Source organism: Nomascus leucogenys, chromosome 2 (assembly GCF_006542625.1).
Source record: "Nomascus leucogenys isolate Asia chromosome 2, Asia_NLE_v1, whole genome shotgun sequence".
In the NCBI taxonomy this organism is placed as follows: Eukaryota; Metazoa; Chordata; class Mammalia; order Primates; family Hylobatidae; genus Nomascus; species Nomascus leucogenys.
In genome coordinates, this window is record NC_044382.1 from 134695525 (window position 1) to 134711496 (window position 15972).

General features: G+C 47.5%; 1 protein-coding gene across 1 annotated transcript in view; it reads left to right on the forward strand.

The window, feature by feature from the left end:
• The first annotated feature begins 7530 nt into the window (after positions 1 to 7530).
• LMNB1 (lamin B1) overlaps positions 7531 to 15972 on the forward strand; it is a 61958-nt gene continuing 53516 nt past the window's right edge. The window contains exon 1 of the mRNA XM_003259905.2: positions 7531 to 8273. Coding sequence (XP_003259953.2) covers positions 7915 to 8273 — 359 coding nt within the window. The 5' untranslated portion in view covers positions 7531 to 7914. The remainder of the gene's footprint in view (positions 8274 to 15972) is intronic.

Here is a 15972-nt window from a genome sequence, read left to right on the forward strand (position 1 = left end):
GGGTTTCACCATGTTGGCCGCCTCAGCCTCCCAAAGTGCTGGGATTACAGGGGTGAGCCACCACACCCGGCCTTTATTTTTATTTTTATTTTTGAGACGGAGTTTCCCTCTTGTTGCCCAGGCTGGAATGCAGTGGCGTGATCTTGGCCCACTACAACCTCTGCCTCCCAGGTTCAAGCTATTCTCCTGCCTCCGCCTCCCGAGTAGCTAGGATTACAGGCATGCCCCACCACGACTGGCTAATTTTGTATTTTTAGTAGAGATGGGGTTTCTCCATGTTGGTCAGGCTGGTTTTAAACTCCTGACCTCAGGCGATCAGCCTGCCTCCGCCTCCCAAAGTGCTGGGATTATAGGCGTAAGCCACCACGCCCAGGATTTTTTTTTTTTTTTTAGACGGAGTTTTGCTCTTGTTGGCAAAGCTGGAGTGCTATGGCCTGATCTCAGCTCACAACAACCTCCATCTCCTGGATTCAAGTGATTCTCCAGCCTCAGCCTCCCGAGTAGCTGGGGCTACAGGTGCCCACCACCAAGCCCGGCTAATTTTTGCATTTTTAGTAAAGATGGGGTTTCACCATGTTGCCCAGGCTGGTCTCCAACTCCTGACCTCAGGTGATCCACCCACCTTGGCCTCCCAAAGTCCTGGGAGCTACCACTCCTGGCTTTTTTTTTTTTTTTTTTTTAAATAGAGATAGGGGGTCTCACCATATTGCCCAGGCTCATTTTGAACTCCTGAGCTCAAGCCATCCTCCCACCTCGGCCTCTCAAATTGCTGGGATTACAGGTGTGAGCTACCACGTTGGGCCCAGAAAGTTTCTTAATGACTCTTTCCAATCAATTCTCAACCCTGTAGGAAATCACTGTTCTGATTTCTTTCACCATAAATTTGATTTAATTGTTCTCAAACTTATATAAGTAAATCTTACAAGATGTACTCTTTATTACCTGGCTTCTGTGGCTTAATATAATGTTTATGAGATTCAACCATGTGGTTGGTGTACCTGCCATTCCTTTTTTTAAAATTGCTAAATAGTACTTATACCACAATCCATTTTTCTATTCTCCTGTTGATGAACATTTGGATCTTTTTCAGTTTTGGCTGTGTAGGGAGTAAAAGCTTTCCCCTACTCTTAGCTTCTATGGCTGGGCCTGAGAATTAAACTGACCTGATACATTTCTTTGTGGCGTGATCTTGGCTCACTGCAACTTCTGCCTCCCGGATTCAAGCAATTCTCTGCCTCAGCCTCCTCAGTAGCTGGGATTACAGGTGCCCATCACCATACCTGGCTAATTTGTGTATTTTTAGTAGAGACGGGGTTTCACCATGTTGGCCAGGCTGGTCTTGAACTCCTGACCTTGTGATCCACCCGCCTTAGCCTCCCAAATTACTGGGATTACAGGCGTGAGCCACCACTCCTGGTCATTCACCCCTATTTTTTTTTAATTTTAAAATTTTTGTTCTTACTCTCAGAATTTAAAACCCCTACCTATAAAAAAGAAAAAAAAAGAAAACAAGTTTGAGTAGTATAAAAACTTCAGGTGGCTGTGCTACCTGAATCCTCTTAAAGATGGTAAATATACTTTAAAACTCCTAAGCTTTTTTTTTTTTTAACACGAAAATCAAAATCAGACTTGGACGACATTCTGAATAGTCACTCAACCTTCTAAAACATGATGTCTACAGTTTTATAACTACTGGAAAAAGTATCGAGTTTGTAAAATATATTTAGTCAAAAAACCTGTTCCAGGAGAAGATCATGTATTCAGTTATTTCTTCATTCATCCATTCAGCAAACATATATTGAAGAGATACCATTTAGCAATTTTTTATTTCATTTTGTGTCACAGTCGTAGCTATCCTATTTGTTTGCGACGTATACTCAATTTATCTGCCAGCTGCCACTCCCCTCTCCCAAGACAAAAGTGGGTTACTGCTAAGCTTTCAGTCTCTCCTCCCCGTTCCTTCTCACCCCATCCTAGTATGGCCCCTTCTCCCCAGATGTCTTATGTATCCTATATTTTTCTGTCCCAGATCCAAATGACACACATAAAGTAGGACAAATGTCAATTAAGTTCTTTACATGTAGTGAGGTAGTTGTAGGAGGAGTATGGACGAGGGAAAATGATGGCATGGCATTTTGAGACTTGGTAGGGATATATATGGTCTAACCAATAATCAGGACATGTGCCCTGAGAAGGAAATGGAGGTGTATAGTAAAAACAAAGGTAGGATATTTGAAATCACCACAATCCTAGTAAATGCAGAAGTGTTGTCACCAAACTTACAAATTTGTTACTTCTAACTCATTGGGGGAAAACTTTGGAGGGATAAAATTTCAGGAATTACTTGAATAAAGGGAGCTTGACTAACTTAGTATGAGAGTACAGAAGGCCATAATCCAGGTTTAGCATTAGGTATGGGAAACACCTAGAGAATAAGGAAAGTGTATATTTTGTAAAGTACCTGACCAAAAATGTGCACAATTGTCTAATTCTTGTGTGTGTGTGTTTTTTATTTTGCTACGGAGTTTTGCTCTTGTTGCCCAGGCTGGAATACAAGGGTACTACCTCGGCCCACTGCAACCTCCGCCTCCCAGGATCAAACGATTCTCCTGCCTCGGCCTCCCGAGTAACTGCGATTACAGGCGCCTGCCACCACGCCTGGCTAGTTTTTTGTATTTTTAGTAGAGATGGAGTTTCACCGTGTTGGCCAGGTTGGTCTCAAACTCCTGGCCTCAAGTGATCCACCCGCCTCATCCTCCCAAAGTGCTGGGATTACAAGTGTGAGCCACTATGCCCGGCCACAATTACCTAATTCTAAGGCTTCAAGATTTTCCATTCTTTTTCCTTGATTTTGACTGGAAACACATGATTACTATTAGTAAGAGTTACTATTTAGCCTTCACATGTTGTATGTCTAACATACTGCATATATTGTTTTATTAAATCTTTACAAATCCTGTGCAAGGTAGAAATCATTTCCATTTTCTTTTCTTTTCTTTCGTTCTTTTTCTTTTTTCTTTTTTCTTTTTTTTTTTGAGTTTTGCTCTTGTTGCCCAGCCTGGAGTGCAATGGCACGATCTCTGCTCACCGCAACCTTCACCTCCCAGGTTTAAGCGATTCTTCTGCCTCAGCCTCCTGAGTAGCTGGGATTACAGGCATGGCCAGCACGCCCGGCTAATTTTATATTTTTAGTAGAGATGGGGTTTCTCCATGTTGGTCAGGCTGGTCTCGAACTCCCGACCTCAGGTGATCTGCCCATCTTGGCCTCCCAAGGTGCTGGGATTACAGGTGTGAGCCACCGCGTCCGGCCCCCATTTTCTTTTCTTTCTTCTTTTTTTTTTGAGACGGAGTTTTGCTCTTGTTGCCCAGGCTAGAGTGCAACGGTGCCATCTCAGCTCACCATAACCTCCGCCTCCCAGGTTCAAGCGATTCTCCTGCCTCAACCTCCTGAGTAGCTGGGATTACAGGCATGTGCCACCACGCCCGCCTAATTTTGTATTTTTAGTAGAGACGGGGTTTCTCCATGTGGGTCAGGCTGGTCTCGAACTCCTGACCTCAGGTGATCCACCTGCCTTAGCCTCCCAAAGAGCTGGGATTACAGGCATGAGCCACCGAGCCCGGCATTTTTTTTTTTTTTTTTTTTTTTTGAGACGGAGTCTCGCTGTGTTGCCAGGCTGGAGTGCAGTGACGCGATCTCGGCTCACTGCAACCTCCGCCTCTTGGGTTCAAGAGATTCTCCTGCCTCAGCCTCCGCAGCAGCTGGGACTACAGGCGCGCACCACCATGCCTAGCTAACTTTTTTGTATGTTTAGTAGAGACGGGGTTTCGCCGTGTTGGCCAGGATGGTCTCAATCTCTTGACCTCGTCATCCGCCCGCCTCGGCCTCCCAAAGTGCTGAGATTACAGGCGTGAGCCACTATGCCCGGCTCCATTTCCATTTTCCTTGAAGGAAATCACGAAATAATTTTCTTACAGTTATACAGCTATCAGTAGCACATCCTCAACTGTCTGACTCCCAAGAAAGTTGTTTTATATAATAGGGCATGTATAATGTGAGCCTCTTCAAATAATCTGAAAATTGAGGAACTCTATCAATAGAAAGCTTCAGGCTTTTCTATTTCAGTGGCTCACGCCTATGATCCCAGCATTTTGGGAGGCTGAGGCTGGTGGATCACGAGGTCAGGAGCTCGAGACCAGCCCAACCAACATGATGAAACCTCGTCTCTACTAAAAATACAAAATTAGCCGGGTGTGGTGGCGCATGCCTGTAATCCCAGCTACTCGGGAGGCTGAGGTAGGAGAATCGCTTGAACCCTGGAGATGGAGGTTGTGGTGAGCTGAGATCATGCCACTGCACTCCAGCTTGGGCAAGAACGAAACTCTGTCTCAAAAAAAAAACCAAAAAACAAAAAACGGAAAGCTTCATGGGGTTCAGAGCAATAGAGATCATTGCTGGAATCACATATAATCTTAAAACTTAAAACATGGACAGGAAATAATTTTAAAAGAAAACTTACAATTTTTTTTTTTTTTTTTTTTTTTTTTTGAGACAGAGTCTCACTCTGTCGCCAGGCTGGAGTGCAGTGGCGCGATCTCGGCTCACGGCGAACTCCGCCTCCCGGGTTCAAGCGATTCGCCTGCCTCAGCGTCTGGAGTAGCTGGGACTACAGGCACGTGCCACCGCACCCAGCTATCTTTTTTCTTTTTTTTTGTATTTTTAGTAAAGACGGGGTTTCACTATGTTGGCCAGGATGGTCTCCATCTCTTGACCTCGTGTTCCGCCCGCCTCGGCCTCCCAACCAAATATTTTTAAAAGACAGGTAAACGGAAGCAAGGAATGAAAACCATAAAACCATATGCATTGACTATATCACCTATCGTAGTGGAAAGGGTCTCACAACCAAGTGAGAACAAGCAGATTTACATTACAATCCTGGTTCCACAGCCTGGGACCCAGCACTCACCTTCTTTTGGTCTATTTCCTCATTAGTAACTTATTTTATTTAACTTTTTTTAAAATTTTTTATTTTTTTGCAGATAGGGTCTCACTTTGATGCCGAGGCAGTGTCGCGATCTCAGCTCACTGCAACCTCCGCCTCTGAGGTTCAAGAGATTCTCCTGCCTCCTGCCTCAGCCTCCGGAGTAGCTGGGACTACAGGCGCGCACCACCACACCTCGCTAATTTTTGTATTTTCAGTAGAGGCGGCGTTTCACTATGTTGACAGGCTGGTCTCGAACCCTGACCTCAGTGATCTGCCCGCCTCGGCCTCCCAAAGTGCTGGGATTACAGGCTGAGCCACACGCCCGGCCGGTTTTCTGATCAGTAATTTAGATTTTAAAGTTCCCTTTAAGATTACTTGAACACTTAAAGTCTAAGTACTTGAATACTTAAAGTCTAAGCTTTTCGATTCTTTAATTCTCAATGAGGTTAAGAAAGGAAGTATTTCATGGCCGGGCGCGGTGGCTCACGCCTGTAATTCTAGCACTTTGGAAAGCCGAGGCGGGCGGATTGCCTGAGCTCAGGAGTTCGAGACCAGCCTGGGCAACACGGTGAAGCCCCGTCTCTACTAAAATACAAAAAATTAGCCGGGTATGGTGGCGCTGGTCTCAGTTCCGGAGGCTGAGGCAGGAGAATCGCTTGAACCCGGGAGGTGGAAGTTGCAGTGAGCCGAGATTGTGCCATTGCACTCCAGCCTAGGTGACAGAGTAAGACTCCGTCTCCCTGCCACCCTCCCTCCTACCCACCCCCCCAAAAAAGCAACGAAGTATTTTAGGAAACTGGACAGGAAATAGAACCATTAATAAAGAGAATGTCATCATTCACAGAGTGCCAGAAATTCATCTGGGATGAATATGCAGCTCCCAGTGCTCTTCACTAATTCTTATGTACACGACTTGATTAATAGTTAAAGAATATCCTGGTCTCCATTTCTGCCATTTTTAAAGTAAGTAATCATTAATTACAGAAGCGTTCCTAATAGGTGGTAAGGTGGTCATCTAGGGTATAGCTCAGGGCCAGACTCGAGTCAATTAGAATCCTGGGACCTGTCAAACGCAGTCCTGCTGAGCAGTGAATCTATAAAATGGATAGTTTCTTCCTTTCTTTTTTGAGACGGGGTCTCCGTGTCACTCAGGCTGGAGTGCAATGGTGCCATCTCGGCTCACTGCAACCTCCCCTTTCCGGGTTCAAGGGATTCTCCCACCTCAGCCTTCCAAGTAGCTGAGATTACAGGCACCCGCCATCATGCCCGGCAAATTTTTGTATTTTTGTAGAGACGGGGTTTCACCATGTTGGTCAGGCTGGTCTTGAACTCCTGACCTCAGGTGATCCTCCCCCCCTCGGCCTCCCAAAGTGTTGGGATTACAGGCGTGAGGCACCGCGCCCGCCCGGATGAATTTTCAAATAGAAACAATCCACTTTCCCACATCACACGGAGATTGTCTGGATGGGTAATCCATGAAAAGCCTAGTGCTGGCATTCAGTCCCAATAAGTGTTAGCCTAAAAATTAGGAACTTTTCAAAGGGATGAAATGTTCTTTCTAATAGAAGTAGCTGCCAGTGACATCTTGGGAGCCTCTTTTTAAAAGCAAAAAATTATTTCATCTTAAATTGTCACAAGTTCAGATTTTTATGCATCTGATTTTAACGGAGTATGAAACAGCTTGCTCTCGTATTTACTTACCGTCATATGTTAATCGTATAATTTCTGAGCTGTTTTTCGATACTACAAATCCTTTAATTAAGAAACAAACGGATTAGGAACTGCCCATTAACACTGGTAGCAAATGATTTAAAATCAGGGTTGCTGGTTTTTGTGTGATAATCTGTCGGCTTCAAGACGCACAGATCTCAATTTCATGGAAAGAAGTTGCCTGATACAGATTTCCACCGGAGAGAAAAATAAAGGCTGGTACTTGGAACCTGCAAGCCGTGCATTTGGAACCTCGGACTCAAGTGCCTATTACGTAATTCTACAGCGTCTCGGCCTCTGGGCCGTTTCCCGAGCCCTCCAGCGGAGCAGGGGATAAGGTTACCACGCCCGCGGTGGCCGGGGACACTTTTGAGTTTCGCGTGTGGCTTTTAGGGACGTTTATATTTGAATTTCCCTGAACCGCCGAGTGTGGGCGGTGGCGCAGATCCGCCCCGGAAACCTCCGGGCTCCTTCCCGCCTTTCGCAGGCCCGGCCCCTCCAAGGGGTCCCCGCGGGGCGGCGGGAGGGCCCGGAGGGCGCTGGGCCCAGAGCCGCGCGGGTGGGCAGTCCCAGGCGTCCTTCCTTACCGCCCTGAGTCCGGTCGCGGAACCGCCCAGCCGGGCGTGCCGAGCGGACGGTTGCGCGAGGGCCAGATTTTAAATTTACAGGTCCGGCCCCCGAACCGCCGAAGCGCGCTGCCTGCTCCCCATTGGCCCATGGCGGTCACGTGGAGGCGCCGGGGCGCGCCGGCCATGTTGGGGAGTGCGGCACCGCGGCCCGCGCCACCTCCGCCCCCCGCGGCTTGCCTCCAGCCCGCCCCTCCCGGCCCTCCTCCCCCCGCCCGCCGCTCCGTGCAGCCTGAGAGGAAACAAAGTGCTGCGAGCAGGAGACGGCGGCGGCGCGGACCCTGCTTGGCCTCCAGTCACCCTCGTCTTGCATTTTCCCGCGTGCGTGTGTGAGTGGGTGTGTGTGTTTTCTTACAAAGGGCATTTCGCGATCGATCGATTGATTCGTAGTTCCCTCCCCGCGCCTTTGCCCTTTGTGCTGTAATCGAGCTCCCTCCCGCCATCCCAGGTGCTTCTCCGTTCCTCTAAACGCCAGCGTCTGGACGTGAGCGCAGGTCGCCGGTTTGTGCCTTCGGTCCCCGCTTCGCCCCCTGCCGTCCCCTCCTTGTCACGGTCCCGCTCGCGGCCTCGCCGCCCCGCTGTCTCCGCCGCCCGCCATGGCGACTGCGACCCCCGTGCCGCCGCGGATGGGCAGCCGCGCTGGCGGCCCCACCACGCCTCTGAGCCCCACGCGGCTGTCGCGGCTCCAGGAGAAGGAGGAGCTGCGCGAGCTCAATGACCGGCTGGCGGTGTACATCGACAAGGTGCGCAGCCTAGAGACGGAGAACAGCGCGCTGCAGCTGCAGGTGACGGAGCGCGAGGAGGTGCGCGGCCGCGAGCTCACCGGCCTCAAGGCGCTCTACGAGACCGAGCTGGCCGACGCGCGACGCGCGCTCGACGACACGGCCCGCGAGCGCGCCAAGCTGCAGATCGAGCTGGGCAAGTGCAAGGCGGAACACGACCAGCTGCTCCTCAAGTGAGTGCTAGCTGGCGGCCGCGTTAGCGCCAAGGAGGGGCGGGGGCGCAACCGCGGCGGCCAGCTCACTGGGTTCTGCCGTGGGGAGGGAGCAGAGGCCAGGATGCACGCGTCCTTCTGAAGGAACAGGGTCTCGGTCTCCGGAAAGGAGAAAGAATCTAGAGTTCATAGCGAGGCAGGCAGGGGTCGCGGAGGGGGCTCGAGCGATGGGGGGCCGTGATGCCCATTTCTAGGTTTTGGATACCCGCTGAGACGTGATAAGTGCGCGCCTGGGACTGCCAAGAAGGAGCTCCCGCTTTCGCACCTCGAACCCAGGGAGCCGGCGCGGAGAGGCGGCCCGGCAGGCCCCAGGTTCGGGGATCTGGAGCGCGAGCACGCGCTCGCGTGCGCGCCCCAGTTTCCGGCCGGCGCGAGACAAAGCGTCTAGCGGATTTGCAGTGCCGGGATGGCCGGCCGGGGAGGACTAGTAGCCCGCCTCTAGAATGAATGAGCTTCGCGCGGGCAGAGAGAGGAAGGGGAGGGACTTTCCCGGAGCATCCGCGTCTCCTGGGGGTGGGTCCCGCTTTGGCGCGCTCAGTCTTGGCCCTGTGACATTTTGCGAAGATTCTACGCCTGCTTTGGGCGGGAGAGAGAGGCGGGGCTTGATCTGCGCGCCTCTAGCCCGCCCCGGGCAAGTTAGGTTTGCTAGCTGGTTAGCTTTCTCTGGGGAAAGGTGTCCTGTCTCAGCGGGGATGGTGCGGGCCCTCGGGTGGTTCTGCGGAGGGAAGGAAAGCTGGGTTTGTGCATGTCACGGCCACTGTTGTTAAGAGTTGCGATTCGCCTACCCCTCAGGCAGCGGCCCCCTCTCCCCAGCGTTTGCCTCCTCATAGTATAGTCAGGCTTTCGGGTAGGGACCGTGCTTAGTACCCCTTAGTCGGCCACTGTGCAGATAGTAGACCAGGGCAGATGACAGGGTGCTGTGTATTTGAGTGTTTGAGCTGAGTGTTTGAGCGAAGAAGAGTTTGTAATTATTCACCTAAGCCAGTGTGAGTTTTCATTCCAGTGCACAAGGATACACTCGCAGACCTTTGCTGGCCTTATTTTGACTTTCTGATAAGCAAAATGGCCTGTCATCAGTAGGCAGCAAGTGTTGATGTCATGCTTTAGAGATTCGCAAAATTTGGGTTTGGAATTCATGGTCGTCATTAGCACTGCCAGCTGAAATTTCTGGAGGTACCTTATTCTCACCTTGACACCCTTTGTCCCTGGATGTCTTTCTGTCTGTATCTATGTTAATGTCCCTGTCCGAAGTCTCTGTGATTTTGTGTATTTTTACTTATCCCTCCTATCATATATTTTCGGTTCATAAAAAAGCATGTGCACGTGGTAAGAATTAGTATAGACTGGTTTGTAGCGAAAAACGGTAACTGCACTACCCCTTTCCGGAGGCAATCACTTTATCCCTTTTTGTTCTTATTTCTTTGGATATTTAGTTATACAACTCGAAAATAATACTAAGCTTATATTTCCGTTTCTTGGATTTACTAAGCCTTGGCTTCATCTTTTGAAATGAGCGGTCAGTTCACTCACCTTATTATTTCTGTGTTCCTCCAAATGTTTTGCCACTGAATTCCTTCAAATCTTAGATATCGTTGCTTGTAAGACTTGCCATTATTATGTGTACCACTAAGAAGATAAGAACATCAGGACCAACTGTGTAGGATCCATCCTGTTGGACCCATCATGATTTCATAGATATTAAAATGTCACACAGTGCCGGGCGTGGTGGCTCACGCCTGTAATCCCAGCACTTTGGGAGGCGAGGTGAGCGGATCACTTGAGGTCAGGAGTTCGAGACCAGCCTGACCAATATGGTGAAACCCAGTCTCTACTAAAAATACAAAAATTGGCCGGACGCGGGGGCTCACGCCTGTAATCCCAGCACTTTGGGAGGCCGAGGCGGGCGGATCACGAGATCAGGAGATCGAGGCCATCCTGGCTAACACGGTGAAACCCCGTCTCTACTAAAAATACAAAAAATTATCCAGGCCTGGTGGCACGCATCAGTAGTCTCAACTACTCGGGAGGCTGAGGCAGGAGAATCGCTTGAACCCAGGAGGCAGATGTTGCAGTGAGCTGAGATTGCGCCATTGCACCCCAGCCTGGCGACAGAGTGAGACCCCGTCTCAAAAAAAAAAAAAAGAAAAATCCGGGCGTGGTGGTGGGCGTCTGTAATCCCAGCTACTGGGGAGGCTGAGGCAGGAGAATCGCTTGATATCCAGGAGGCAGAGGCTGCAGTGAGCCAGATGGTCCACTGCACTCCAGCCTGGGTGACAGAGTGAGACTCCGTCTAAAAAAAAAAATTCACAGAGATAACTGTTGTGTACCAGTCACCGTTCTATGTTAGAGGATATGAAGATTTTTTTAAAAAAATGAATTACTGTTCTTTGTTGCTGAGAGTGTAGTGGGGGAGCTATATCCCAGCAAGCAAAGAAAGATTGTCTTTTGTCTGATGTGAAGCATTTTGATGCTGGCGCTTTTGTAATCTTTCCGGAGTTATCCACAGAAGGTTTTTCACACAGTAACAAGGCTGCCACCTGGCGGACAGTAGTTGTAAATGTATCGATTGTAAAATGCATGCTGGTTTCAGCGGGGTTAACAAATGAGAATAATGTGTATTAGAATCAATGAAATAATGTATGTGATACAATTTAGGTAATAGCAGATGCTAAGGGAATAAAAATAAAGCAGAATGAAGGGTTAGTGTGATTAAGGAAGGCCTGTCTGAGGGGTTGACAGTACCTATTCTCTGAGGGTTTGTAGGTTCTGGGATTATATTTTTCTTAAGTCTCTGCTACTGTATGTATATTCCTATTGCCAGGATTAGATATACTCTTCTTTTTCCCCCAACATACCATTATTTGCACAAAACATGGCACGTTTTAGTTTGCTCCTTATTTGAATTTACGACTTTTTTTATATGGATGTATTCCTCAATAGCCTTTCATTTTTCTTGTTGGTTAAGAAAAATTTGCCCTCAGTGTGTTTGCAGACTTTTTGGAGATATTTAATCATGATATCTATCACATGAATCTACTTTCTTCCCTACAGTTCTCTTTGCTTAAGGTATGCTGTGTACTGATGCCCTGTAACTTATTAAAGACAGCTTCCTGGCCAGGCATGGTGGCTCACACCTGTAAAACACTTTGAGAGGCCTAGGCAGGTGGATCACCTGAAGTCAGGAGTTCGAGACTGGCGTGGCCAACATGGCGAGACCTTGTCTCTACTAAAAATACACAAATTAGCCAGGTGTGGTGATGGGCACCTGCAATCCCAGTTACTCTGGAGGCTGAGGCAGGAGGCATCGCTTGAACCGGAGAGGTGGAGGTTGCAGTGAGCTGAGATCACACCACTGCACTCCACCCTGGGTGTATTTCCCTTTTGCTTGGTTTCTTCATATTTTGTTGAAGAACATCCTTAAGTAATTTATACAGAAAGGATGGCAGGAGGTAAACTTTCTGAGTCCTGTATGTCTGAAAATAGCTTTGTCTCATGCTTGATTGGCTGTTGGGCTAGGTATAGAATACTAGGTTAACATTTTTCCAAAACTTGGAAAGTATTATTTTGCCCTGTTGTCTTCTGGCATCCAGGGTTGTTAATGTGTTTCTTTCTTTTCTTTTCTTTTTTTTTTTCTTTGAGACGGAGCTTGGCTCACTGCAACCTCCGCCTCCCAGGTTCAAGAGATGCTTTGACCCAGCCTCCCAAGTAGCTGGGATTACAGGTGTGCACCACCATACCCGGCTAATTTTGTATTTTTAGTAGAGACGGGGTTTCACCGTGTTGGTGAGGGTGGTCTCGAACTCCTGACCTCAGGTGACCCACCCACCTCGGCCTCCCAAGGTGCTGGGATTATAGGCGTGAGCCACCATGCCTGGCCTATATTTAATTTTTTATTTGGAACCAGAGTGTTTGTAATTAAGTATAATCATCATTTAGGTAGATTTAGATTAAGAAAACAGCTTTGAGAGAATTATAGATTCCAGGTTACTTAGTTTCTTTTTGGTTCCTCAGCACACAAGATACCTTAGAGGCAGAGCGTGGAAATGCTTGGTCTAAAGAGAATTTGGCAACAGTTTCCATGCAGGTGGTGTCCGAATCCATAGAAAACAGATCTCATATGTAAGGCACAGTTACTCTGATTCAGTCCAAGACTAATTATATTTTGCTGAAAGCTTTTTTGGGAGAACAGTTTCCAAGAATGATGATGAATGCCATCGCTGAACACTTTGAACAAAAAGTACAGAGAAATTGACTTGTTTCAGAATTTCACTATTAACTTATATGGGAAAACTAGATATAACAGAATGTTAAGTGTTTACATCAGTCTTCAATAACTAATTTTGTGGATTCAGACATTTATTTTCCTTCAGTGATACAGGTCCCCTATCTTTTCTGTAAAACCCTGGGGGCCAGATGTGCTTTGGAAGTTAAAGCAATTCCAATTTAAGACGGTAATATGCACATACTGGCTATGACACCCCCAGTGGGGTTTGTAGATAGAGTTAGGGTAGATAGAGTTAGCACTCTATCATGAAACATTTCTGAGGGAAAGATACTGTCATGGCAAGTGGAGAAAGACAGATTGAAAATAGACCTTGTTTCAGGTCAGGTTTTGCCACTAAATGTGTTAATAAAAATTTTAGGTTTTCAGACTCTGGAAGTATAGATAAAAGATTGTGAATTTTTGTATTTATTTATTTATTTATTGACACAGAGTCTCGCTCTTTTGCACAGGCTGGAGTGCAGTGACACAATCTCAGCTCACTGCAACCTCTGCCTCCTGGGTTCAAGCAATTCTTCTGCGTCAGCCTCCCAAGTAGCTGGGATTACAGGCACCCGCCACCACGCCCAGCTAATTTTTGTATCTTTAGTAGAGACTGGGTTTCACCATGTTGGCCAGCATGGTCTTGATCTCTTGACCTTGTGATCCGTCCGCCTCTGCCTCCCAAGTGCTGGGATTACAGGCGTGAGCCACTGTGCCTGGTCAAAAACATGCTAATCTTCTTTAGGAGCATTTTCTTTGTACATAGGATGATTAATTGAAAAACAAAAACCTTTGGCAGGGCGTGGTGGCTCACGCCTGTAATCCCAGCACTTTGGGAGGCCAAGGTGGGCGGGTCACAAGGTCAGGAGTTCGAGACCAGCCTGACCAACACTGTGAAATCCCGTCTTTATAAAAATCCAAAAATCAGCTGGGCGTGGTGGCACACGCCTGTAATCCCAGCTACTTGGGAGGCTGAGGCAAGAGAATCTCTTGAACCCAGCAGGTGGAGTTTGTAGTGAGCCGAGATCGTACCACTGCACTCCAGCCTGGGCCACAGAGCGAGACTGTCTCAAAAACAAAAACAAAAAAAACACAAAAAACAAACCTTCATCATCCTGTGTATTACTATATCTTTTTTTAATGTACTGATTTTGCCCTGTTTGAAGCAGATTGACAGTATACACCCTGGCCTTAATATAAAAGTTATCAAACTTTTATATTTTTATAACTCTTAAAATAGAAGAGTTATAAAACTAGTTTTCTTTATAAGAGTTATAAAACTAGTTAAACTGCTTTTCATAGTTCTTTTATAACAGAGTTATGTTAAATGTTACTTTAATTTTCAAGGGAAGACTGGAAGGACCAAACCCCTAAAACTGATTTAAAATTCTAGGAAGCAGGTCCCAAGTAATTAAACTGTCATGACATTTCCTTCCCATGCTTTCAAAAGATGTTTGATAAAGCAAGATCTTTTGGAGTTGTTTATTTAACTTGGGGGATGAGACTAGGTAATATTTTGCATACCCAGATTCCAGGAAGTAAACAGGCAGAATGAAAGATAAAGCACTATTAAAATATGGTGGGTCTTTTCTTTTTCGTGTCTTTATACAGTTGCTGGTTATATTTATTCGTTCGTTTGTATAGATGGTGTCACCTCTGATACGTCTGAGTTAGAAATCTTCAGACATTTTTTTTATACCATTAGTGTAAGTGTCTTTCATGTACAAATGTTGAGAATGAACCTCAGGTATCAGTTGAGTGATTTTTTTACAGTGTACCTCTTTGATAAGGAGATTGTGGTTTGGCTGTTATTTGAATTTTTTTTTTTTTTGAGACGGAGCTTTGCTCTCGTTGCCCAGGCTGGAGTACAGTGGCGCGATCTCCGCTCACTGCAACCTCCGCCCCTCCAGGTTTAAGCAATTCTCTGCCTCAGCCTCCAGAGTGGCTGGGATTACAGGCATGTGCCACCACGCCCGGCTAATTTTTTGTATTTTTAGTAGAGACGGGGTTTCACCATTTTGCCCAGGCTAGTCTTGAGCTCCTGCCCTCATGATCCACCCGCCTCGGCCTCCCAAAGTGCTGGAATTACAGGTATGAGCCACCGTGCCTGGCTTGAATTTTTTTTTTTTTTTTTTTTTGAGACGGAGTCTCGCTCTGTCGCCCAGGCTAGAGTGCAGTGGCGCAATCTCTGCTCACTGCTAGCTCCGCCTCCCGGGTTCATGCCATTCTCCTGCCTCAGCCTCCAGAGTAGCTGGGACTACACGTGGCCCGAACCACGCCCAGCTAATTTTTTGTATTTTTAGTAAAGACAGGGTTTCACCATGTTAGCCAGGATGATCTCTATCTCCTGACCTTGTGATCCGCCCGCCTCGGCCTCCCAAAGTGCTGGGATTACAGGCGTGAGCCACCGCGCCTGGCCTTTTTTTTTTTTTTTTTTTTTTTTTGAGATGGAGTCTTGCTCTGTCACCCAGGCTGGAGTGCAGTGGCACGATCTCGGCCATTCTCCTGCCTCAGCCACTCCGAGTAGCTGGGACTACAGGCGCCCGCCACCACGCCCGGCTAATTTTTTGTATTTTTAGTAGAGATGGGGTTTCACCGTGGTCTCGATCTCCTGACCTCGTGATCCGCCCGCCTCGGCCTCCCAAAGTGCTGGGATTACAAGCGTGAGCCACCACGCCCGGCCGGCCCAAATTTTTAAAAATTAATTTTATTATTATTATTTTTGAGACGGAGTCTTGCTATGTCACCAGGCGGGAGTGCAGTGGCACAATCTTGGCTCACTGCAACTTCTGCCTCCCGGGTTCAAGCGATTCTCCCGCCTCAGTCTCCCAAATATCTGGGATTACAGGTGTCCGCCACCATGCCTGGCTAATTTTTTTTTTTTTTTGTATTTCTACTAGAAACGGGGTTTCACCATGTTGGCCAGGATCATCTCGATCTCCTGACCTTGTGATCTGTCCACCTTGGCCTCCCGAAGTGCTGGGGTTACAGGTGTGAGCCACGGTGCCCTGCCTAAAAATTAATTATTTTTTTTTTATTAGACTGAGTTTCGCTCTGTCGCCAGGCTGGAGTGCAGTGGCACGATCTCAGCTCACTACAGCCTCCGCCTCCCGTGTTCAAGCAATTATCCTGCCTCAGCCACTTGATTAGCTGGGATTACAGGCACACGCCACCATGTCGGCTAATTTTTTTTTCTTTCTTTCTTTTTTTTTGTATTTTAGTAGAGACGAGGTTTCACCAGGTTGCCCAGGCTTGTCTGGAACTCCTGAACTCAGGCAATCTGCCCGTGTCAACCTCCTAAAGTGCTAGGATTACAGGTGTGAGCCACGGCACCAGGTCAAAAATTAGATTTTTTATACAGGAAATGTATATTCATTGTAGAAAAGGATAAAACAC